Source organism: Notolepis coatsorum (genome assembly GCF_963971535.1).
Source record: "Notolepis coatsorum genome assembly, chromosome: 17".
Classification (NCBI taxonomy): domain Eukaryota; kingdom Metazoa; phylum Chordata; class Actinopteri; order Aulopiformes; family Paralepididae; genus Notolepis; species Notolepis coatsorum.
This window is the reverse complement of record NC_140181.1, coordinates 101,997,176-102,021,887: the sequence shown is the minus strand read 5'-3', so window position 1 is coordinate 102,021,887 and position 24,712 is coordinate 101,997,176. Positions and strand designations below refer to the sequence as shown.

The window sequence follows — 24,712 nt, the reverse complement described above, 5'->3', positions numbered from 1 at the left end:
TTAGGTATGGTCAAAAATGTAGAACTTTTTAGACGCTATATGTGCTTCAACATATTGTCCAAAAAGAGGGCTTTCAGTGGACACACACACACAAAGAAATGTTTATTGATAATACTGGTTTATTGTGATGACATTTTATCACAAGTGAGTTACAGTACAATTTTAAGGTAAAATAGAACAGAAATCAGCATCTATGCCAAGGTCCTACTTTTTGATGAAAAAATGCATTGAAGTAATTTGTATTAATTTGACTTCAGCTTTACTGCAGAGTTTCTACTTTACGTCAATGTGCTTCATGGTTTTCATTGGTGAATTAAATCATAGTTATTCTCTTACAAAACGTAGGGCTCAGTTTCAAACACGAGACATCGATTGTGTGTACAGTAACGCCGGCCCTCGTTTCAAAAGATGCACAAATGGTTTCACTGGCTGCAGTTGAAAATGGAAACGTCTGCCAGGATTAATCTTGTGCAGCATCCAGCACTGGACGTGGTCGGTTTACAGAATGGAATGTTGACTAGGTATATATGCCCCGGCATACTGACGAGTAAAGCAAAAAGAAAAAGTTGTGGATCAAACTTTGCCCCAATTATATTCTACCTATGAAGCGTTTGCAGGTCGGAGGTTAGGATGCACTTGCATCACCACGTCCACGTTGAGCCTGGGCCGCCCAGAAGCCACGGCCTGTGAGCGACTTCAAAGAAACGAAATAAGACTAATATTTCTCAAATTACAAACGTAACAATATCCGGTTATCTCAACGAGCGATGACTTCTGACTTGACTTCTTTGAACAAACACTTGATATTTGCCCACAAGGTTTCCTATACATTGTAGCAAATCAAATGTAATATTTTTCCATATGATTTATAGTAGCGGTCCCATGACCAGTACTATTCAACACTTATTGATTATTCTCCCCCCCCCCCCCCTCTGAATAGCTGAATTCATCAGGTCTTTATTTGGCAAGCTGGAACACAAGTTTCATTATCCTACAAAAACTCATCATCCTACACATAGCATTGACACTGAATACTTACACTCCACTATACTTAAAAGGACACGTATCACTTCCCAAAACTGCCCAGTAAAAACACACATTTCCAATTGCTAGCTTGAAAACCTGCCGGTGTCTTGGGCTTTAATGGAGGCCCACGGTGACGAGCCCAAAGCAGTCGAGACCAGAGTGCGAAAGGATGGAGGATTACAACACAGGATAGGAGCAGCCTTAGTAACGTTGAGCGGTAACGGCCACAGAGTGTTGGTGGAATTAATGTTTAGCACAACTATTAACACTTTGAAGGGAACGTTTGAACTTTGTGACAGACGGTGATATGAGATATAAGAAACAAAATACCAAGATGACACAAAACACATCATCCACTGATCCTAGTTTTTTTTTTCCTTCCTACGTGCCATCTTCATTATCATCACATGTGTGCCCATGTCCAACTTCAGTCACTCACTTATGGACAGTAGTTCATAAAAGAACACAATTCAAATCATTTCAACAGTGGTTCCATTAAAAAAAAAAAAGGATAATTGTACACTCATGTAAAAGGCTTATTTTGTAGTATAGCAGTAGGTTTATGCTTAAGATAGAATGAACAACTGTAAACATTCAAACTCAAGTGGTGTGTGTGCTATAATCTTATATATTCCTTCTCAATGTTTGAATGTTTACGTGTTTGTTGCATCCAGTGTCCTCATCACAAAAAGACTTAGTTTTTTTTAAGTCTCAAAATTATCTCTCAAAACAACACAGACAGGTACTGTATCTTTAAAATCATGCTAAGCGCAATGGATATTATGCGAGACAAGCCTACCACATAGGGGGGGGGGGGGGCAGGCACTTTATACATCTCTCGAGGTTGATTTTACAGCTACAGTAAACATCTGGGCCAACGTTGTTAGCCCAGATTCAGAGGATGGTTGGGGGGGGGGGGGGGTGCAGAGGAGGGCATTCAGAGCAGCACACATCTACGCCTTTTCTTAGGTTCCGGAGGCTCCAGTGCAGCCAGTATTGCCTCATCAAACACATTCTTTAATCCTTTCTGTGGAAACAAAACACCAATCCTCAATAACAGAAGCACTAGTTCATTTCAAAACGAGGAGCAATGGGGTCAGGGAACCGGGATCAAGGGCGATCAGAAACGTTCCTTTATTCAAATGACAATAACACAAGACTCCTCATGATCACGTTGTCGACTCAACCGTCTTAAGTTCTAAACGGACGACTTAGCCGTAGGAAGAAAAAAAAATGTACATAGAAAAGGATAACTGCAATAATACCATCATTGACGACGTAATAAATGCTTTACATGGGTAGAAACAAAAAAAAATATGCGAGTGTTCAATACTTGGGTCAATTCAAATAGAAAACAAAACTGCTATGTACAGCCAAATGTAAACTTGCACACAAAGTCTTGAGAACAAGAGAATCGGAAAAAGAAAGATTGGCACCCTTGTTATAAAGGCCGAGGCAGCATGGGTTGAAAAAGAAAAGCAGGAAGCAGATGAAAAATGTTAAAAAAGGTGCTGTAAGTGGTATTTTCCTATGTTAAGTAGCTCTACATTTCAACAGCCATCACTGGTATAGAGTGTTATATTGTATTGTAGTGTTCAGTAACATGGGTCTCCCAGTCCCTCTGCTCTGCAGTAAACAGAAAATAAATGTTCTCTGGTATCCCTTCCCACTTTATCCAATCAGGAGAGGAAACCCTAGATATTTTTCCTTATCTCAAGAAATCTTGCCAAGCCAAATGAGCTTACTGCCCTGGCAGATGATCTTGCCTGATTGGATAAAGTGGGAATGGGATACCAGAAAATGTATTTTCTGTTTACTGCAGAGCGGAGGGACTGGGAGATCCATGTTACTGAACATAAGACTCTATATCAAATGATGGCTGTCGGAGTGCAGGCAGAGCTATTATTTTAACACGTAGACCACTTGTTTTGAACAAAGAAAAAAAAATACCACTTAAAGCACCTTTAACGGACACAAATTGTAAAAGAAAGAGCATCTTAGTTATTTCAGTGATGGACAGACGAGTCATTCTGAATAAAGCAGCAGACAATCAACAGGCAAAGCGAGATTCAAGAAGCCATCAGAACAGACAGCATTTTCTCTTTCTCTGAGTCTCAGGAGGCTCTAGAGCAGCGAGGATAGCCTCGTCAAACACATTCTTCAGTCCCCGCTAGAGAGAGAGAAGAGCAGGGAGAGAGAGGGGCGAACGACACCAGGGTTAGATCAGAGAAGGAGTGGTTAGCAAAAGATAAGACAGAGCAAAGCATTTTGCCATTGTTAGTTAATCTACTAAAAGACACGAGCTTGGCACACCGACGATATAAATCAAGACTAAATTACATGTCTTACTTGTGTTAGAGCGGAGACTAAATTACGTGTCTTACTTGTGTTAGAGCGGAGATTATGTTAAGTGTCTTACTTGTGTCAGAGCGGAGACTAAATTACGTGTCTTACTTGTGTCAGAGCGGAGACTAAATTACGTGTCTTACTTGTGTTAGAGCGGAGACTAAATTACGTGTCTTACTTGTGTTAGAGCGGAGACTAGATTAAGTGTCTTACTTGTGTCAGAGCGGAGATTATATTAAGTGTCTTACTTGTGTTAGAGCGGAGACTAAATTACGTGTCTTACTTGTGTTAGAGCGGAGACTAGATTAAGTGTCTTACTTGTGTCAGAGCGGAGATTATATTAAGTGTCTTACTTGTGTTAGAGCGGAGATTATATTAAGTGTCTTACTTGTGTCAGAGCGGAGATTATATTAAGTGTCTTACTTGTGTTAGAGCGGAGACTAAATTACGTGTCTTACTTGTGTTAGAGCGGAGACTATATTAAGTGTCTTACTTGTGTCAGAGCGGAGATTATATTAAGTGTCTTACTTGTGTTAGAGCGGAGATTATATTAAGTGTCTTACTTGTGTTAGAGCGGAGATTATATTAAGTGTCTTACTTGTGTTAGAGCGGAGATTATATTAAGTGTCTTACTTGTGTTAGAGCGGAGATTATATTAAGTGTCTTACTTGTGTTAGAGCGGAGACTATATTAAGTGTCTTACTTGTGTTAGAGCGGAGATTATATTAAGTGTCTTACTTGTGTCAGAGCGGAGATTATATTAAGTGTCTTACTTGTGTCAGAGCGGAGATTATATTAAGTGTTTTACTTGTGTTAGAGCGGAGATTATATTAAGTGTTTTACTTGTGTTAGAGCGGAGATTATATTAAGTGTCTTACTTGTGTCAGAGCGGAGACTAGATTAAGTGTCTTACTTGTGTTAGAGCGGAGATTATATTAAATGTTTTACTTGTGTTAGAGCGGAGATTATATTAAGTGTTTTACTTGTGTTAGAGCGGAGATTATATTAAGTGTCTTACTTGTGTTAGAGCGGAGACTAGATTAAGTGTTTTACTTGTGTCAGAGCGGAGATTATATTAAGTGTCTTACTTGTGTTAGAGCGGAGACTAGATTAAGTGTTTTACTTGTGTCAGAGCGGAGATTATATTAAGTGTTTTACTTGTGTTAGAGCGGAGACTAGATTAAGTGTTTTACTTGTGTCAGAGCGGAGATTATATTAAGTGTCTTACTTGTGTTAGAGCGGAGATTATATTAAGTGTCTTACTTGTGTTAGAGCGGAGATTATATTAAATGTTTTACTTGTGTTAGAGCGGAGATTATATTAAGTGTTTTACTTGTGTTAGAGCGGAGATTATATTAAGTGTCTTACTTGTGTTAGAGCGGAGACTATATTAAGTGTTTTACTTGTGTCAGAGCGGAGATTATATTAAGTGTTTTACTTGTGTTAGAGCGGAGATTATATTAAGTGTCTTACTTGTGTTAGAGCGGAGATTATATTAAGTGTTTTACTTGTGTTAGAGCGGAGATTATATTAAGTGTTTTACTTGTGTTAGAGCGGAGATTATATTAAGTGTTTTACTTGTGTTAGAGCGGAGATTATATTAAGTGTCTTACTTGTGTCAGAGCGGAGATTATATTAAGTGTCTTACTTGTGTTAGAGCGGAGATTATATTAAGTCTTACTTGTGTTAGAGAGGAGATTATATTAAGTGTTTTACTTGTGTTAGAGCGGAGATTATATTAAGTGTCTTACTTGTGTCAGAGCGGAGATTATATTAAGTGTCTTACTTGTGTTAGAGCGGAGATTATATTAAGTGTCTTACTTGTGTTAGAGCGGAGATTATATTAAGTGTCTTACTTGTGTCAGAGCGGAGATTATATTAAGTGTTTTACTTGTGTCAGAGCGGAGATTATATTAAGTGTCTTACTTGTGTCAGAGCGGAGATTATATTAAGTGTCTTACTTGTGTCAGAGTGGAGACTATATTAAGTGTTTTACTTGTGTTAGAGCGGAGATTATATTAAGTGTCTTACTTGTGTCAGAGCGGAGATTATATTAAGTGTTTTACTTGTGTTAGAGCGGAGACTATATTAAGTCTTACTTGTGTTAGAGCGGAGACTATATTAAGTGTCTTACTTGTGTTAGAGCGGAGACTATATTAAGTGTCTTACTTGTGTTAGAGCGGAGATTATATTAAGTCTTACTTGTGTTAGAGCGGAGACTATATTAAGTGTCTTACTTGTGTCAGAGCGGAGATTATATTAAGTGTCTTACTTGTGTCAGAGCGGAGATTATATTAAGTGTCTTACTTGTGTTAGAGCGGAGATTATATTAAGTGTCTTACTTGTGTTAGAGCGGAGATTATATTAAGTGTCTTACTTGTGTTAGAGCGGAGATTAAGTGTTTTACTTGTGTTAGAGCGGAGACTATATTAAGTGTCTTACTTGTGTTAGAGCGGAGATTATATTAAGTGTTTTACTTGTGTTAGAGAGGAGATTATATTAAGTGTCTTACTTGTGTTAGAGAGGAGATTATATTAAGTGTCTTACTTGTGTCAGAGCGGAGACTATATTAAGTGTCTTACTTGTGTCAGAGCGGAGATTATATTAAGTGTCTTACTTGTGTTAGAGCGGAGACTATATTAAGTGTCTTACTTGTGTTAGAGCGGAGATTATATTAAGTGTCTTACTTGTGTCAGAGCGGAGATTATATTAAGGGTCTTACTTGTGTCAGAGCGGAGATTATATTAAGTGTCTTACTTGTGTTAGAGAGGAGACTATATTAAGTGTCTTACTTGTGTCAGAGCGGAGATTATATTAAGTGTCTTACTTGTGTCAGAGCGGAGATTATATTAAGTGTCTTACTTGTGTCAGAGAGGAGACTATATTAAGTGTTTTACTTGTGTTAGAGCGGAGATTATATTAAGTGTCTTACTTGTGTTAGAGCGGAGACTATATTAAGTGTTTTACTTGTGTTAGAGCAGAGATTATATTAAGCGTCTTACTTGTGTTAGAGCGGAGACTAAATTACATGTCTTACTTGTGTCAGAGAGGAGACTATATTAAGTGTTTTACTTGTGTTAGAGCGGAGATTATATTAAGTGTCTTACTTGTGTCAGAGCGGAGACTATATTAAGTGTCTTACTTGTGTCAGAGCGGAGACTATATTAAGTGTCTTACCCGTGTTAGAGAGGAGACTATATTAAGTGTCTTACTTGTGTTAGAGAGGAGATTATATTAAGTGTCTTACTTGTGTCAGAGCGGAGATTATATTAAGTGTTTTACTTGTGTCAGAGAGGAGACTATATTAAGTGTTTTACTTGTGTTAGAGCGGAGATTATATTAAGTGTCTTACTTGTGTCAGAGCGGAGACTATATTAAGTGTCTTACTTGTGTTAGAGCGGAGACTAGATTAAGTGTCTTACTTGTGTCAGAGCGGAGATTATATTAAGTGTTTTACTTGTGTTAGAGCGGAGACTAGATTAAGTGTCTTACTTGTGTCAGAGCGGAGATTATATTAAGTGTTTTACTTGTGTTAGAGCGGAGATTATATTAAGTCTTACTTGTGTTAGAGCGGAGATTATATTAAGTGTTTTACTTGTGTTAGAGAGGAGATTATATTAAGTGTCTTACTTGTGTCAGAGCGGAGACTATATTAAGTGTCTTACTTGTGTTAGAGCGGAGATTATATTAAGTCTTACTTGTGTTAGAGCGGAGATTATATTAAGTGTTTTACTTGTGTTAGAGAGGAGATTATATTAAGTGTCTTACTTGTGTCAGAGCGGAGACTATATTAAGTGTCTTACTTGTGTCAGAGCGGAGATTATATTAAGTGTCTTACTTGTGTTAGAGCGGAGATTATATTAAGTGTCTTACTTGTGTTAGAGCGGAGATTATATTAAGTGTCTTACTTGTGTTAGAGCGGAGACTATATTAAGTGTCTTACTTGTGTTAGAGCGGAGATTATATTAAGTCTTACTTGTGTTAGAGCGGAGACTATATTAAGTGTCTTACTTGTGTCAGAGCGGAGATTATATTAAGTGTCTTACTTGTGTCAGAGCGGAGATTATATTAAGTCTTACTTGTGTTAGAGCGGAGACTATATTAAGTGTCTTACTTGTGTCAGAGCGGAGATTATATTAAGTGTTTTACTTGTGTTAGAGCGGAGATTATATTAAGTGTCTTACTTGTGTTAGAGCGGAGACTATATTAAGTGTCTTACTTGTGTTAGAGCGGAGATTATATTAAGTCTTACTTGTGTTAGAGCGGAGATTATATTAAGTGTTTTACTTGTGTCAGAGCGGAGACTATATTAAGTGTCTTACTTGTGTTAGAGCGGAGATTATATTAAGTGTTTTACTTGTGTTAGAGAGGACACTATATTAAGTGTCTTACTTGTGTCAGAGCGGAGATTATATTAAGTGTCTTACTTGTGTTAGAGCGGAGACTATATTAAGTGTTTTACTTGTGTTAGAGCGGAGACTATATTAAGTGTCTTACTTGTGTTCGAGCGGAGATTATATTAAGTGTCTTACTTGTGTTAGAGCGGAGATTATATTAAGTGTCTTACTTGTGTTAGAGCGGAGATTATATAAGTGTCTTACTTGTGTTAGAGCGGAGACTAGATTAAGTGTCTTACTTGTGTTCGAGCGGAGACTATATTAAGTGTCTTACTTGTGTCAGAGCGGAGATTATATTAAGTGTCTTACTTGTGTTAGAGCGGAGACTATATTAAGTGTCTTACTTGTGTCAGAGCGGAGATTATATTAAGTGTCTTACTTGTGTCAGAGCGGAGACTATATTAAGTGTCTTACTTGTGTTAGAGCGGAGATTATATTAAGTGTTTTACTTGTGTTAGAGCGGAGATTATATTAAGTGTTTTACTTGTGTCAGAGCGGAGACTAGATTAAGTGTTTTACTTGTGTTAGAGCGGAGATTATATTAAGTGTCTTACTTGTGTTAGAGCGGAGATTATATTAAGTGTTTTACTTGTGTTAGAGTGGAGACTATATTAAGTGTCTTACTTGTGTTAGAGCGGAGATTATATTAAGTGTTTTACTTGTGTTAGAGTGGAGACTATATTAAGTGTCTTACTTGTGTTAGAGCGGAGATTATATTAAGTGTTTTACTTGTGTTAAAGAGGAGACTATATTAAGTGTTTTACTTGTGTTAGAGCGGAGACTAGATTAAGTGTTTTACTTGTGTTAAAGAGGAGACTAGATTAAGTCTTACTTGTGTCAGAGCGGAGATTATATTAAGTGTCTTACTTGTGTTAGAGCGGAGATTATATTAAGTGTCTTACTTGTGTTAGAGCGGAGACTATATTAAGTGTTTTACTTGTGTCAGAGCGGAGATTATATTAAGTGTTTTACTTGTGTCAGAGCGGAGATTATATTAAGTGTCTTACTTGTGTTAGAGCGGAGATTATATTAAGTGTTTTACTTGTGTTAGAGCGGAGACTATATTAAGTGTCTTACTTGTGTTAGAGCGGAGATTATATTAAGTGTTTTACTTGTGTTAGAGCGGAGACTATATTAAGTGTCTTACTTGTGTCAGAGCGGAGATTATATTAAGTGTCTTACTTGTGTCAGAGCGGAGATTATATTAAGTGTTTTACTTGTGTCAGAGCGGAGATTATATTAAGTGTCTTACTTGTGTCAGAGCGGAGATTATATTAAGTGTCTTACTTGTGTTAGAGCGGAGATTATATTAAGTGTCTTACTTGTGTTAAGAGCGGAGACTATATTAAGTGTCTTACTTGTGTCAGAGCGGAGATTATATTAAGTGTCTTACTTGTGTTAGAGCGGAGATTATATTAAGTGTCTTACTTGTGTCAGAGCGGAGATTATATTAAGTGTCTTACTTGTGTTAAGAGCGGAGACTATATTAAGTGTTTTACTTGTGTTAAGAGCGGAGACTATATTAAGTGTTTTACTTGTGTTAGAGCGGAGATTATATTAAGTGTCTTACTTGTGTTAGAGCGGAGATTATATTAAGTGTCTTACTTGTGTTAGAGCGGAGATTATATTAAGTGTCTTACTTGTGTTAGAGCGGAGACTATATTAAGTGTTTTACTTGTGTTAGAGCGGAGACTATATTATGTCTTACTTGTGTCAGAGAGGAGACTATATTAAGTGTCTTACTTGTGTTAGAGCGGAGACTATATTAAGTCTTACTTGTGTCAGAGCGGAGATTATATTAAGTGTCTTACTTGTGTTAGAGCGGAGATTATATTAAGTGTCTTACTTGTGTCAGAGCGGAGACTATATTAAGTGTTTTACTTGTGTCAGAGCGGAGATTATATTAAGTGTCTTACTTGTGTCAGAGCGGAGACTATATTAAGTGTCTTACTTGTGTCAGAGCGGAGACTATATTAAGTGTCTTACTTGTGTCAGAGCGGAGATTATATTAAGTGTCTTACTTGTGTTAGAGCGGAGATTATATTAAGTGTTTTACTTGTGTCAGAGCGGAGATTATATTAAGTGTTTTACTTGTGTCAGAGCGGAGATTATATTAAGTGTCTTACTTGTGTTAGAGCGGAGATTATATTAAGTGTCTTACTTGTGTTAGAGCGGAGACTATATTAAGTGTCTTACTTGTGTCAGAGCGGAGATTATATTAAGTGTCTTACTTGTGTCAGAGCGGAGATTATATTAAGTGTCTTACTTGTGTTAGAGCGGAGACTATATTAAGTGTCTTACTTGTGTCAGAGCGGAGATTATATTAAGTGTCTTACTTGTGTCAGAGCGGAGATTATATTAAGTGTCTTACTTGTGTTAGAGCGGAGATTATATTAAGTGTCTTACTTGTGTTAGAGCTGAGATTATATTAAGTGTCTTACTTGTGTTAGAGCGGAGATTATATTAAGTGTCTTACTTGTGTTAGAGCGGAGATTATATAAGTGTCTTACTTGTGTTAAGAGCGGAGATTATATTAAGTGTCTTACTTGTGTCAGAGTGGAGACTATATTAAGTGTTTTACTTGTGTCAGAGCGGAGATTATATTAAGTGTCTTACTTGTGTCAGAGCGGAGATTATATTAAGTGTCTTACTTGTGTCAGAGCGGAGATTATATTAAGTGTCTTACTTGTGTTAGAGCGGAGACTATATTAAGTGTCTTACTTGTGTTAGAGCGGAGATTATATAAGTGTCTTACTTGTGTCAGAGCGGAGACTATATTAAGTGTTTTACTTGTGTTAGAGCGGAGATTATATTAAGTGTCTTACTTGTGTTAGAGCGGAGATTATATTAAGTGTCTTACTTGTGTCAGAGCGGAGATTATATTAAGTGTCTTACTTGTGTCAGAGTGGAGACTATATTAAGTGTTTTACTTGTGTCAGAGCGGAGATTATATTAAGTGTCTTACTTGTGTCAGAGCGGAGATTATATTAAGTGTCTTACTTGTGTCAGAGCGGAGATTATATTAAGTGTCTTACTTGTGTTAGAGCGGAGACTATATTAAGTGTCTTACTTGTGTTAGAGCGGAGATTATATAAGTGTCTTACTTGTGTCAGAGCGGAGACTATATTAAGTGTTTTACTTGTGTTAGAGCGGAGATTATATTAAGTGTCTTACTTGTGTTAGAGCGGAGATTATATTAAGTGTCTTACTTGTGTCAGAGCGGAGATTATATTAAGTGTCTTACTTGTGTCAGAGCGGAGACTATATTAAGTGTTTTACTTGTGTCAGAGCGGAGATTATATTAAGTGTCTTACTTGTGTCAGAGCGGAGATTATATTAAATGTTTTACTTGTGTTAAGAGCGGAGACTATATTAAGTGTTTTACTTGTGTTAGAGCAGAGATTATATTAAGTGTTTTACTTGTGTTAGAGCGGAGACTATATTAAGTGTCTTACTTGTGTCAGAGCGGAGATTATATTAAGTGTCTTACTTGTGTCAGAGCGGAGATTATATTAAGTGTTTTACTTGTGTTAGAGCGGAGATTATATTAAGTGTTTTACTTGTGTTAGAGCGGAGATTATATTAAGTGTCTTACTTGTGTTAGAGCGGAGATTATATTAAGTGTCTTACTTGTGTTAGAGCGGAGATTATATTAAGGGTCTTACTTGTGTTAGAGCGGAGATTATATTAAGTGTCTTACTTGTGTCAGAGCGGAGATTATATTACATGTCTTACTTGTGTTAAGAGCGGAGATTATATTAAGTGTCTTACTTGTGTTAGAGCGGAGATTATATTAAGTGTCTTACTTGTGTCAGAGCGGAGACTATATTAAGTGTTTTACTTGTGTTAGAGCGGAGATTATATTAAGTGTCTTACTTGTGTTAGAGCGGAGACTATATTAAGTGTTTTACTTGTGTTAGAGCGGAGACTATATTAAGTGTCTTACTTGTGTTAGAGCGGAGATTATATTAAGTGTCTTACTTGTGTTAGAGCGGAGACTATATTAAGTGTTTTACTTGTGTTAGAGCGGAGACTATATTAAGTGTCTTACTTGTGTTAGAGCGGAGATTATATTAAGTGTCTTACTTGTGTTAAGAGCGGAGACTAGATTAAGTGTTTTACTTGTGTTAGAGCGGAGACTATATTAAGTGTCTTACTTGTGTTAGAGCGGAGATTATATTAAGTCTTACTTGTGTTAGAGCGGAGATTATAATAAGTGTCTTACTTGTGTTAGAGCGGAGATTATAATAAGTGTCTTACTTGTGTTAGAGCGGAGACTATATTAAGTGTCTTACTTGTGTTAGAGCGGAGACTATATTAAGTGTCTTACTTGTGTCAGAGCGGAGATTATAATAAGTGTCTTACTTGTGTTAGAGCGGAGACTATATTAAGTGTCTTACTTGTGTTAGAGCGGAGATTATATTAAATCTTACTTGTGTTAGAGCGGAGATTATATTAAGTGTCTTACTTGTGTCAGAGCGGAGACTATATTAAGTGTTTTACTTGTGTTAGAGCGGAGACTATATTAAGTGTCTTACTTGTGTCAGAGCGGAGAGTATATTAAGTGTCTTACTTGTGTTAGAGCGGAGACTATAATAAGTGTCTTACTTGTGTTAGAGCGGAGATTATATTAAGTGTCTTACTTGTGTTAGAGCGGAGATTATATTAAGTGTCTTACTTGTGTTAGAGCGGAGACTATATTAAGTGTCTTACTTGTGTTAGAGCGGAGACTATATTAAGTGTCTTACTTGTGTCAGAGCAGAGACTATAATAAGCGTCTTACTTGTGTTAGAGCGGAGATTATATTAAGTGTCTTACTTGTGTCAGAGCAGAGACTATAATAAGTGTCTTACTTGTGTTAGAGAGATTATATTAAGTGTCTTACTTGTGTTAGAGAGGAGACTATATTAAGTCTTACTTGTGTCAGAGTGGAGACTATATTAAGTCTTACTTGTGTCAGAGTGGAGACTATATTAAGTCTTACTTGTGTTAGAGAGGAGACTATATTAAGTGTTTTACTTGTGTCAGAGCGGAGACTATATTAAGTGTCTTACCCGTGTTAGAGCGGAGACTATATTAAGTCTTACTTGTGTCAGAGCGGAGATTATAATAAGTGTCTTACTTGTGTTAGAGAGTAGACTATATTAAGTGTCTTACTTGTGTCAGAGCGGAGATTATATTAAGTGTCTTACTTGTGTCAGAGCGGAGACTATATTAAGTGTCTTACTTGTGTCAGAGCGGAGACTATAATAAGTGTCTTACTTGTGTCAGAGCGGAGACTATAATAAGTGTCTTACTTGTGTTAGAGCGGAGACTATATTAAGTGTCTTACTTGTGTCAGAGCGGAGATTATATTAAGTGTCTTACTTGTGTTAACCCATTCCGTGCCAACCACGAGTATTGTCGGGTTAACTAGCCAACCGTTCCGTGCCAATCACGAGTATAGTCAGGTTTTAATCGTTATTTCTTTTATTAGCGATATCCATTCATTTTTATCCATCCAACCTGATGTTATCATTGGGAATGGGTCTGAGCTCGCAAAAGGGCAAATACCGCCGCCTATCGTCTACCGGATGGTATTGCACATCATTGGATTGGCTGGGATGTGCATCGAAAAAATAACTCCGGTCTGGGTTTCCCTTCTCGGGCAAGCAGTATCGTGTTACCACATTGACTGAGGACACTCGGAGCAGCATCGATTATGTGTTTTGGACTATAACGTTGGATCAATAAACGCGATCGATATTTGGAATGGCGATCAGGAATTGGATTAATCTTTTTCCAGAACATCTGATGTGAGGTAAGGAATTTATGTTACGAATCTTGGGTTAATCAGATGTTCCCATCACCGCCATCGGAGCGTGTGTGTGTGTGACGTTAGCGCTGAGCAAGTCACGAATAAGCGAATTTCAGCCCGCTTTTGTATCGTGCATAAGGACATATATACTCTCGATAATCTAGCTCTAGCGTTTATTTGAAAACGATTCATAAATCAGCCAAAAAAATGACGTGTTTTGTGTATTCCACTAAAGGGCGATTATCGCGTATTTCTCTGGAATTACTAGAAATCTCCAAAACTATACTCTTATTCAAAACTGTATAAACGGAAATGTACAGATGAAAAAACAATCCGTTTCGTACATGTTGACTGCAAGCAAGTCATTGATAAGCGACGGGTGTATTAGACCCATAGCCATAATTTAAGATATAGTTTAAGCGTTCGCAAATATCCCCGTTCTCCCATTGAGTAAAGTGCTGGCATAGAAGCCCTAATTTGATCATATGGGCGTGGCTCTGAATGAGTTAAGAGCGGAGACTAGGGCTGGGCGATAAAACGATAACTATCGCGATAAATTATTTCCTCGAAATAAACATGAAACGTGGTCGCAAAGTTTCGATATATCGATTTTCCAAGCTTGGCTCCGTTCAGCCTCGGCTCAACACACTCACTAACAACAACCAGCGTTACGTGATGACGTACTTACGCACAACAGCTAACAACCAATCAGTGAAGGAGATGGCCGAGACCCGGAAGGAGGTAGGACTCACTCACTCAACAACAAGGCTTGCTAGGCTAATTAGCTTGCACGGCATTGTTTTATATATTTACGTGCCGAGTATGTGTGTGTTTTGAATTCTGAGGCCACGTTTATGGTAGTGTGGGATATACAGTGGACGCCGTTTCAATATATTGTGGCGGAAGAGAGTATTTTAGTGTCCTATTTAGCACATTGTCATGGAATACTCCGCTTAGAACCAACAGGCTGGCTAGGATAACTAGCTTGCACGGCACTGTTTTATATATTTACGTGCCGAGTATGTGTGTGTTTTGAATTCTGAGGCCACGTTTATGGTAGTGTGGGATATACAGTGGACGTCGTTTCAATATATTGTGGCGGAAGAGAGTATTTTAGTGTCATATTTATTGTCATGAGATACTCCGCTTGTCGGCTAACGTGCGCAGACTGATGACGACATCAACTCGACTTGAGACATTCGCAGCAGCATAAGAAGTTAATTAAACTTGACGGACATTATATCGACGATAATTATCGATATCGAATTATATGAAAATAATTTTATAATTTTATCGCAATAACGTTTTTGGTCATATCGCCCAGCCCTAGCGGAGACTATATTAAGTGTCTTACTTGTGTCAGAGCGGAGACTAGATCAAGTGTTTTACCTGTGTTAGAGCAGAGCACTCAACAATATAAATCATAACTAAATGAAGTGTCTTACCTGTGTTAGAGCAGAGCACTCGACCATCTTGACCGCCTTCAGGTCCCGGGCCAGCTTCTCTGACGTCTCGGGGGTGATGGGTTTCTGTTTGTTTTTGGCTAGCTTCTCCACAGTGGAGGGGTCGTCGCGCAGGTCAATCTGGGTTCCCACCAGCAGGAAGGGGGTCTTGGGACAGTGGTGAGTTATTTCGGGAACCCACTGCAATAGAGATGGTGTACAACAATAACTAAAAAGGCAAATGTTGGTGTATGGGTTACCTCATTAATATATTGCTGTGAAATATGTTATGATGACACAATCTACTGCTACTGGGGGAGGGCTAAGAGGGTAGCTTTAGAAGATTAAATATGATTGATAACAACTTAAGTCTAAAGACATTATCCTTCCATTTACTTTTAACATGGTGTTTACATTCTTGGGTACAGTAACGTTAACTATAAAACTAATATCCCAACCGCAGTTACAGTAACCTATACTAAGCTGGTTATGTGTGGAGTAAGTCTTGAAGGCCTGCACAATCTCGTAATGCTTGAGGTTATCAGGCTGCAGTTTTGATAACATGAATATTAAAGCATTCACAGCTAATAAGAAATTGTTTCATTTAATTTCAAACCTTTATTGATACTCGTGAGGCACTGAGGTTTCCCTAATTTACAATTATTATTATTGTTGTTGTCGTCTACTTTTAGGTGAACATTCACATTCTAAATTATTTGGATCAAGTGCCAGACATGTTGGCTTTTCTGAACATTTCAAAATGGACTTATATGGCTTTTCATCTAAGGTATTCAAATCATACTCGCCTTTTCTTTAACGTTCTCAAATGAGGAGGGTGAAACAACTGAGAAACAGACAAGGAAAACATCCGTCTGCGGATAGCTTAGTGGCCGCAGCCTGTCGTAATCCTCTTGGCCTGTAAGGAGAGAGAGCACCGTAACCCATGGAGTCATCGAGGGAAAAGATACAAGTGGATCCAGGAACAGTCTCCGTTGAATTTCAAAATAAATGTAAGCTTGAAATGCAGTCTATTTGAATCCCAAGGTAGTTTCTCATTTAGCAGTCAGTCATTTAAAATGATGAGTTGCAATTTGATTAGATTAGGTTCAAATGTATCGTCATTATACAGTACAACGAAAATAAGTTTGGCATCCAACCAGAGTCCAAATGTAACAGTAAAATGCAATAGTAATATACAATGTACAGGTAATTAACTCTTTCTGCGCCAAACCCGAGTATAGTCGGGTTTCGTCGCCAACCGTTGAGCGCCAAACCAGACTATACTCTGGTTTTCTAAACACTCGCGCGGACCTCCCTGTATCTCCCTTGCACCACTGCCTATGTTAAAATTGCAATGACGATCGAATCCTGCCAGTATCGCCTACCTTTTGAACTGGGATAGTTTTGTGTGGGGAAACTTTTTTTGCAAGAACTCCTCCCCCTCAGAGGACAGAGCGATCGCTCTGACATTTTATCGCCTCAAACCTATATCCCGTATACACGTATACATGAGTAATGGCGATGGGATCACTGGGGATTATTCTTTTTGGAGTACCTTCTGGCTAAGGTAAGGTCTATTCTATGTCTATTTTACCGAACCTGAAACATGCTTTTGGTAACGATCGCAGTTTTGTGTTAAAACGACCCCCCACCCCTTGATGATTTTGTGAAGACACATATGTACATGGTATATACCTTTGATGTGGAAGTATTTGGGGTTTCAGGCGAGCAACCCGAACGATTTTGGCATATTGCATATAACACGCCATATCTCGCGATCTATGAAAAAATCTGGATTATTTTGGAAAGGGGCGATGTTTAGCGTGTAAAAGTGCACAAACTACAGTATGTAGAAATTAACTGGTTAGTCAGTGATGGACTATGAACAATGCCTGTCAAATGAGCCATACTATTGTCTCCATAGCTATAATACAGAACACACGATGGGTCTGCAAACATCGCTAAAATGGTCAATAAAGCTGGCGCCATCGAGTAAAGATGGGACAAGAGCGTGGCGGTCAATGAGTTAAGGTCTGTATAAATTAGTACTACTGAGTGTAGTGCTAATCAGATGTATGTACAGAGTTGTAATATTAATATGTATGATACAGGTATGAAGACACTAATAGTAGTCATACTGGCCAGGTATATGCACAGATAATATCTACAGATTTGTGCCACAGATTCGAAATATTAAAAGGAACACTTTTCAACCATTCTGTTGTGACATTGCATGGTTGCTTCTGCCGTCAGTGTGTGAATGGGTGAACATGAGGCATAAATTGTAAAGCGCTTTGGACGAAACCGCTATATAAATGCAGTCCATTTACCATTTACAATCACATGTTGACAAACATTACAGATATGTAGACAGAGGACCAACCGGATGGAGAATGTGTTTGTGTGCTGGTGTATGTTGTTTAATTTCATGTTACAGAGGTAACATTGGTACACCCGACTGTATTTTATTCTTAGTCGTGATTTTTGACTACCTAAATGTTTACTGCGAGCAATCTGTGGTGCTGAATTTCCCTCGGGATCAATAAAGTTCTTCTATTCTAAATGTGATAATACACCATGATATGGATTTCAGGTCATAGCCTACCGCCCAGCCCTGATAATAAACAGTCTTACCTGCTGTATCAAATAAGCCTAGGGTGTATGGTTCACCCCCAATCATAACCGTTACTGCATAGTTATCGAACACCTGTAGGAAAATTATTTAAAAGAATATTAGTACCCTTTCCAGATTCATAAAATCCTTACAAAGCTTAAATAGTTTGTAGTGAAACCATCATTTTGACAATTTCAACATATTTTACTCTAGACCTACTTACTGTTGGTACATATTCAGAAGGAAATTTGTTGGTCGTGTAGGAAATCAGCAGGCAGGTTTTTCCCACGGCTCCATCCCCGACCACAACACATTTGATGGTCTGCATGTCTGTGCTTTCTAACCTAGCAGGGGAGAAAGATCAATCAGAATCAGAAAAGGTCTTTATTGCCAAGAAGGAGTTTTTTCACATACAAGGAATTTGATTGTCGTTTTTTTGGTGCGACATTAATGGACAGACAATCACAGTAGAATAAAAGAAAGAAAGTGTAATAAAATAAAATGGGAATATAAGATAAAAATAGAAGCACAATAGAATAGAATTATAAAATAAAAACAGGCCAGGGCTGTGTACAACTGTGCATGATGTGGTCATGAAGTATATACACAAATTAGTATACAAATAATAATGGGATGGAACCATTTGCTATTTGAGAATCCAACAAGAATAGCATAACATTGATCAACGACTACTTCGCACATCATTAACGTTATAAAGTTTGAGCAAAGGACAGGTTAGTACAGTAGACAGGCGATGTGTCCAGGAGGTTCATGTCACACCCCATCATAATTCATAAGCAGTGTGTTGTGGAGCAGATGTGAACGTAGCGTTAGCTAAGCTAATAGCTCGCTAACAACAAGCCAGCTAGACAATGATTTTATATAGGTGTTAATGGATCGATCACACACGATATGGTTTGTCTTTGCTAAGATACAACACGTAGCCAACATGTAGGCTAAAACGTTAGTTGTGATTGATATAAAGATGGACAGCTTTTTTCTCTCCTGCATTTAGCTATAACGTTACCTAGCTTAAGCTAACCAGCAATCAGATGTCGGCTGTTGTTGTTGCTAACTAACTGTTCCCGAATTCCACCAAAACAGGGCAAAACACACAAGAATACCAGAGAGTGCTTTTTTTCTTCCACTTTTAGTAGAATAATCGAAGATCAGATGGATGTTCCTACCTGTGTGTGTGTGTCTGTGTGGCTGGCTGCTTCGCCGGGCGTTGGCAGAGTAGCAGCAGCTCAGCTGAAGTCACTTCCACAGTTGAGGAGCGGTGATGACGTCAACATGCTCCTCGCTGCCTTCCTGCCTTCCTCAGTTCATCTCCTTACTCCCTTTCCTCGCCCAGTACAGTCAGATATACTTTTATAATGCAATACCATTATCATTTATATCATATATTATATAAATTATAATTCATAATTTGGTATACTATGTGTCCACCCTGACCCACCCCCTCCTAATGTACAGTCTCCTCCCCATCATAATGTATATTCATATTATATAAATTATCATTTATAATTTGGTCTATATTGTCCACCCACCCCCCCCCCCCTGAATGAATGAAAACTTTATTAACAGATTGCAGAATGGGTACAGTACAGTACGGCTCAATACACACAATTGTTAAGGGGATGCAGACCAGAGAAAAACTTTCGTCTTGTTTACATCAGGGTCCCCCATTTTCAATTCATAGTGACATTTATGACATACACAACATATATGACAGCATGACATTTATGACATAGGGACATACATGACATACAGGTACTGTATATAGTACTGTTACATTTGTGACATATGCAAATATACAGTACTGTTACCATAGATCCTGACAGAGTATATACATTATGATGGGGAGGGGACTGTACATTAGGAGGGGGTGGGTGGGTGGGAGAGATTCATATATTATATAAATTATAATTTATAATTTGGTATAATATGCCCACCCACCCCCTAATGTACAGTCTCCTCCCCATCATATGTATTATTCTCTGTTAGGATCTATGGGTAACAGTACTGTATATTTGCATATATCGTATATGTCACACTCACAAATGTAACAGTGTATGTCATGTATGTCGCTATGCCATGAATGTCATGATGTCATGTATGTTGTGTATGTCATAAATGTCACTATGAATTGAAAATGGGGGACCCTGATGTAAACAAGACAAACGTTTTTCTCTGGTCTGCATCCCCTTACTGTATTGTACCCATTCTGCAATCTGTTAAATAAAGTTTTCATTCATTCATTCATTCATTCATTCATTCATTCATTCATTCATTCATTCATTCATTCATTCATTCATTCATTCATTCATTCAGTCATATACTTTCAACACTATACCATATTTTGATCTATGTATTACAAAAACATGTGCCTACATCCCTACAGTAGCTCATTTCTGCATTTTGCAGTTTTAAAAGCTTGCATTATTTTGTACTTTATTGTTTGCATTTTGTACTTCACTTTGTACTTTAGGTTGTACTTTAGTTTGTATAGTGTTTGGCCTTTATTCTTTTTACTGTATGAAGCACAATCTCATACAGAACCAAGCATTTCACTATAATGTACATGTACCTTATATGTGACAAATAAAACAAAACTTCAAACTTCAAACTTAATAGTAGTGAAGGCACAGGACAGGCATACAAAGGTGTAGCTAGCAGGGTTCACAATTCAGTCAGAATCATAGACTTTTTGAGGTTAAAGGACCATAAACTCCATGATCAAAACAGCAACAAAAAAAATTCATCAATGACAAAACCGAGGAAAACAAAAACAAACCACGTGAACTTTGGAAATTACTCAATAACCAACTAGGCTGCAGTAAAAAACATAAAACCAGATTCTCAAACATAAACATAAAGACGGACAACATGCTCATCACAGACAAGCTGGATGTAGCCAATTACCAGTTTCTTCACAAACATAGCCACAACACTGGTAAACAAACTACCCTCCCACTCAGGGCATTATGGGGTAGAACACATAGTAGCATACTACAAGAACCTAGGGGTCCACAAAGACGACTTCAAACTGGAAATGGTAACAACAGATGAGGTACTAAAAAAACTGAGCGCCCTCCATTGCCTCCAACCTAACAAGGCCACTGGCCATGACAACATCGCCTCCAAATTCCTCAGAGACTCAGCAGCCGCCATCACCCCAGTCATCACACACATAATAAACCTCTCCATAAAACAGGGACACGTCCCCAAGGACTTCAAAATTGCGAGAGTAACACCCCTGCACAAAAAAGGCAGTAAATTAGACCCAGGCAACTACCGCCCTGTTTCTATCCTTACCTCCATCTCGAAAGTCATGGAATTTTTTTTTATACAAACAGGTCGAAAAATACCTTGCGGAAAAAAATCTAATCTACGAATTCCAATCTGGCTTCAGAACATCCCACTCCACTGACACATGCCTTCTCTATTTAAACGACCACATCAAACAAGAGGTGGACGCGGGCAAATACTGTGGCATGGTCATGCTGGACCTACAAAAGGCCTTCGACACTGTCAATCACACCATTCTGATTGACAAGCTAAAAGCAATTGGTTTTGATAGTCTATCAGTGAGCTGGATGCAATCCTACCTGGAGGGGAGAGAGCAGATGGTGGAGGTAAACGAACGGTACCCTATCCCCCCCCCTCACAGTAAGCTGTGGAGTTCCACAAGGAAGCATACTAGGTCCACTACTGTTCCTAATTTATGCAAATGACATGTCGTCAGTTTGTGACTGCAACTTGTTCCTGTTTGCGGACAACTCAGCCCTGCTGGTCTATGACAAGAAGAAGTTACAGGTTGAAAAAACCCTCAGCTCAGAACTAGGCAAAATCTGCATATGGCTCGCTGATAACAAACTATCATTACACATGGGCAAAACAGAGTCCATTCTCTTCGGTTCAAATAACAAACTCAGCAAGACCGACGGCTTCTCAGTTACAGTGGGTGACAATATTGTCACAAGGAAAGAAGATATTACCTACCTGGGTTCCATCCTAGAGGCAAATCTTTCCTCTGACAAGATGGCATCCAATGTAATAAAAAAAGTCAACCAACGAACTCGATTCTTGTACCGGATCTCCTCTCTGGTAAACAAGAATACCCTGAAGACTCTGGCAGGAGCACTCATTCAAGGGTACTACGATTATGCTTGCACCTCATGGTACCAAAGCACCTCAAAGGCGCTAAAAACAAAATTACAAACATCTCAAAACAAACTGGTCAGACTACTGCTTGACCTTACTCCTAGAACCCACCTCACCCCTGCCCACTTTGACAACCTAGGATGGCTTAGAGTAGACAACAGAGTATAGCAACTTGCAATGGGCCTGGTCTACAAGATACACTACACGACCAAGGTACCCATGTACATGTCTAAATACTTCCCAAAGGTCAGTGAATACCACGATCACAACACCAGAGGGAGCTCCACAAATCATGTTAAACCCAGATTCGGCTCAAACAAGGGACTAAACACGTTTCGCAATTATGCCACATCAATGTGGAACGCCCTACCCAAAGCTGTAAAGGAATGTGAATCACTACCCACTTTCAAAAACACTCTCAAAAAACACCTACGGGAGACTGCAATTCGAAACTGGCCCTGTAAATGTCCTAACACAACCCCCATCCAATGTACAGTAAATTACCAAGTATGGTCTTGTCAATATTCCAATGTACAGTTTTGCTTGTACAGTTGTACAGTGTCCCCCACCCACCCCTCCTACCCAACACCCCCCCCCCCACTCCTACCCAACCTCCCCCCCCCCACCCACCCAACCACCTCCAATGTACAGTCCCCCCCACCTACCCAACCTCCTCCAATGTACAGTTTCTATGTCAAATGTATATACTCTTTTTTTCTGGACTCTTTACGTATCACAAACAGTACTGTATTTGCAAATCTGGTATGTCATAAATGTATAGATGTAGCAGTACTGTCTATATGTTGTGTATGTCATATTATGTTATGATGAATTGAAAATGGGGGACCCTGATGTAAACAAGACGAAAGTCTTTCTCTGGTCTGCATCCCCTTAACAATTGTATGTATTGAGCGGTACTGTACTGTACCCATTCTGCAATCTGTTAATAAACTTTTCAATCAATCAATCAAAACCAATCAAAAAGAAACTGCAGTACTAATGCAGTAAAGTGCAATGTTTTGTACAAAGGAAAATATTACACTCCACAAGCATCAGTAGTACTACAACTCATAGCAGTGTTGTAGTCGAGTCACTAAATCTTGAGTCCGAGGCGAGTCTCGAGTCCCCAGTGTTCGAGTCTGAGTCCGAGTCCGAGACGAGTCCGAGTTGAGTCCCCATTACCCTAGTCTGAGTCTAAGTCATCGAGGTTGAGTCCACTCCACTCAGTGCTCTTGCAGGAATTTGATGTAAAATAAGCTACAGTAAGCGCACGATTCAGGGCGTCTCTTTCTGCATCTTAAGTACTGAACATGAGGATATCGACGTGAATCCGCATAATATAGGTGTGTAACACACGTGTCTGCCCTTGCACGAAATTAAATAATATTACGGTATTAATACAGCCATCAATATCTTATGCCAAATGATTAGGGCCTATTACTAAACAAAAATAAAAAAAAACTGTGTTTACAAATTAATAAAAAAAAACCTTGTCTGCACCTTCTGAGTCAGAATGCAGTCAATGCAAGTCCAAGTCCGAGTCATCAGTGCTCAAGTCCAAGTCGAGTCACAAGTCCTGATCATCAAAAGATTAAGCAGTAAGAAAAGAAGCCAGACACTTATTCAGTGGATATTTTTATTTCTAAAGACAAACAGGTTAAGCTCATTCCAGATAATTGTAGTAGAACAGGCCTTCTTGCTTGTTTGTGTACTCAATTGTTCCCCAACAGCTTCAAACATCGATTTTCAAATGTAACTGTTCATTTTTCTTTTTCAGACTTTTTCTTTTGAATTTTGTTTGGATGAAATTGAAGTTTTACCTCTTAACATATTTCATAATTGTAGAGTTGCATTCATAAGGTTAACCCTTTCACTGCCACACGACAAAGGGTTAGCGCTTTCACAACCACACTACAGAAGGTTAACCGTAGTGTGATTGGTTAACTGTAGTGATTGATTGAATTGATTGACTGAAAACTTTTATTAACAGATTGCAGAATGGCTCAATACACACAATTGTTAAGGGGATGCAGACCAGAGAAAGACTTTCGTCTTGTTTACATCAGGGTCCCCCATTTTCAATTCATAATCACATTTATGACATACACAACATACAGATATACAGATATAATAATCTAATCTAATCATGACATTTATGACATACAGATATACAGTACTGTTACATTTGTGACATACAAGATATGCAAATATACAGTACTGTTAAACAGATCCTAACAGTAAATATATACGAAGGGGAGGGAACTGTACATTAGGAGGGGGTGGGTGTGTGGGAGGGGGCTTCAGACATTTATGGGGGCCAGTTTCGAATTGCAGCCTCCCGTAGGTGCTCTTTGAGAGTGGTTTTGAAGGTGGGTAGTGATTCAAATTTTTTTATGGGTGTGGGGTGTTCCACATTGATGTGGCATAATTGCGGAACGTGTTTAGTCCCTTGTTTGAGCCGAATCTGGGTTGGACATGATTTGTGGAACACCCTCTGGTGTTTTGGTCATGGTATTCACTGATCTTTGGGAAGTATTTCGACATGTACATGGGTACCTTAGTTGTGTAGTGTATCTTGTAGACCAGGCCCATTGCAAGTTGCTGTACTCTGTCGTCTACTCTAAGCCATCCTATAGGTTGTCAAAGTGGGCAGGGGTGAGGTGGGTTCTAGGAGTAAGGTCAAGCAGTAGTCTGACCAGTTTGTTTTGTGATGTTTGTAATCTTGTTTTTAGTGCCTTTGAGGTGCTTTGGTACCATGAGGTGCAAGCATAGTCGTAGTACCCTTGAATGAGTGCTCCTGTTAGAGTCTTCAGGGTATTCTTGTTTATCAGAGAGAAGATCCGGTACAAGAATCTTGTTCATTGGTTGACTTTTTTTATTACATTGGATGCCATTTTGTCAGAGGAAAGATTTGCCTCTAGGA

General features: G+C 38.5%; 1 protein-coding gene across 2 annotated transcripts; it reads right to left on the bottom strand.

The window, feature by feature from the left end:
* Positions 1-89: 89 nt before the first annotated feature.
* On the bottom strand, positions 90-18,903 carry LOC311244476 (cell division control protein 42 homolog). Of its 2 annotated transcripts, none has more exons than XM_084334013.1 (6): positions 18,810-18,903; positions 17,846-17,966; positions 17,643-17,715; positions 15,815-15,924; positions 15,012-15,209; positions 90-2,053 (listed from the first exon to the last, which is right to left on the bottom strand). In XM_084334013.1, the coding sequence occupies exons 2-6, from the start codon at positions 17,948-17,950 to the stop codon at positions 1,964-1,966; spliced, it is 576 nt and encodes a 191-aa protein (XP_084190139.1). In that variant the 5' UTR covers positions 17,951-17,966; positions 18,810-18,903; the 3' UTR covers positions 90-1,963. The 2 variants fall into 2 exon arrangements, with proteins under 2 accessions (XP_084190139.1, XP_084190140.1); XM_084334014.1 differs by lacking the exon at positions 90-2,053 and adding an exon at positions 2,829-3,196.
* Positions 18,904-24,712: the final 5,809 nt, after the last annotated feature.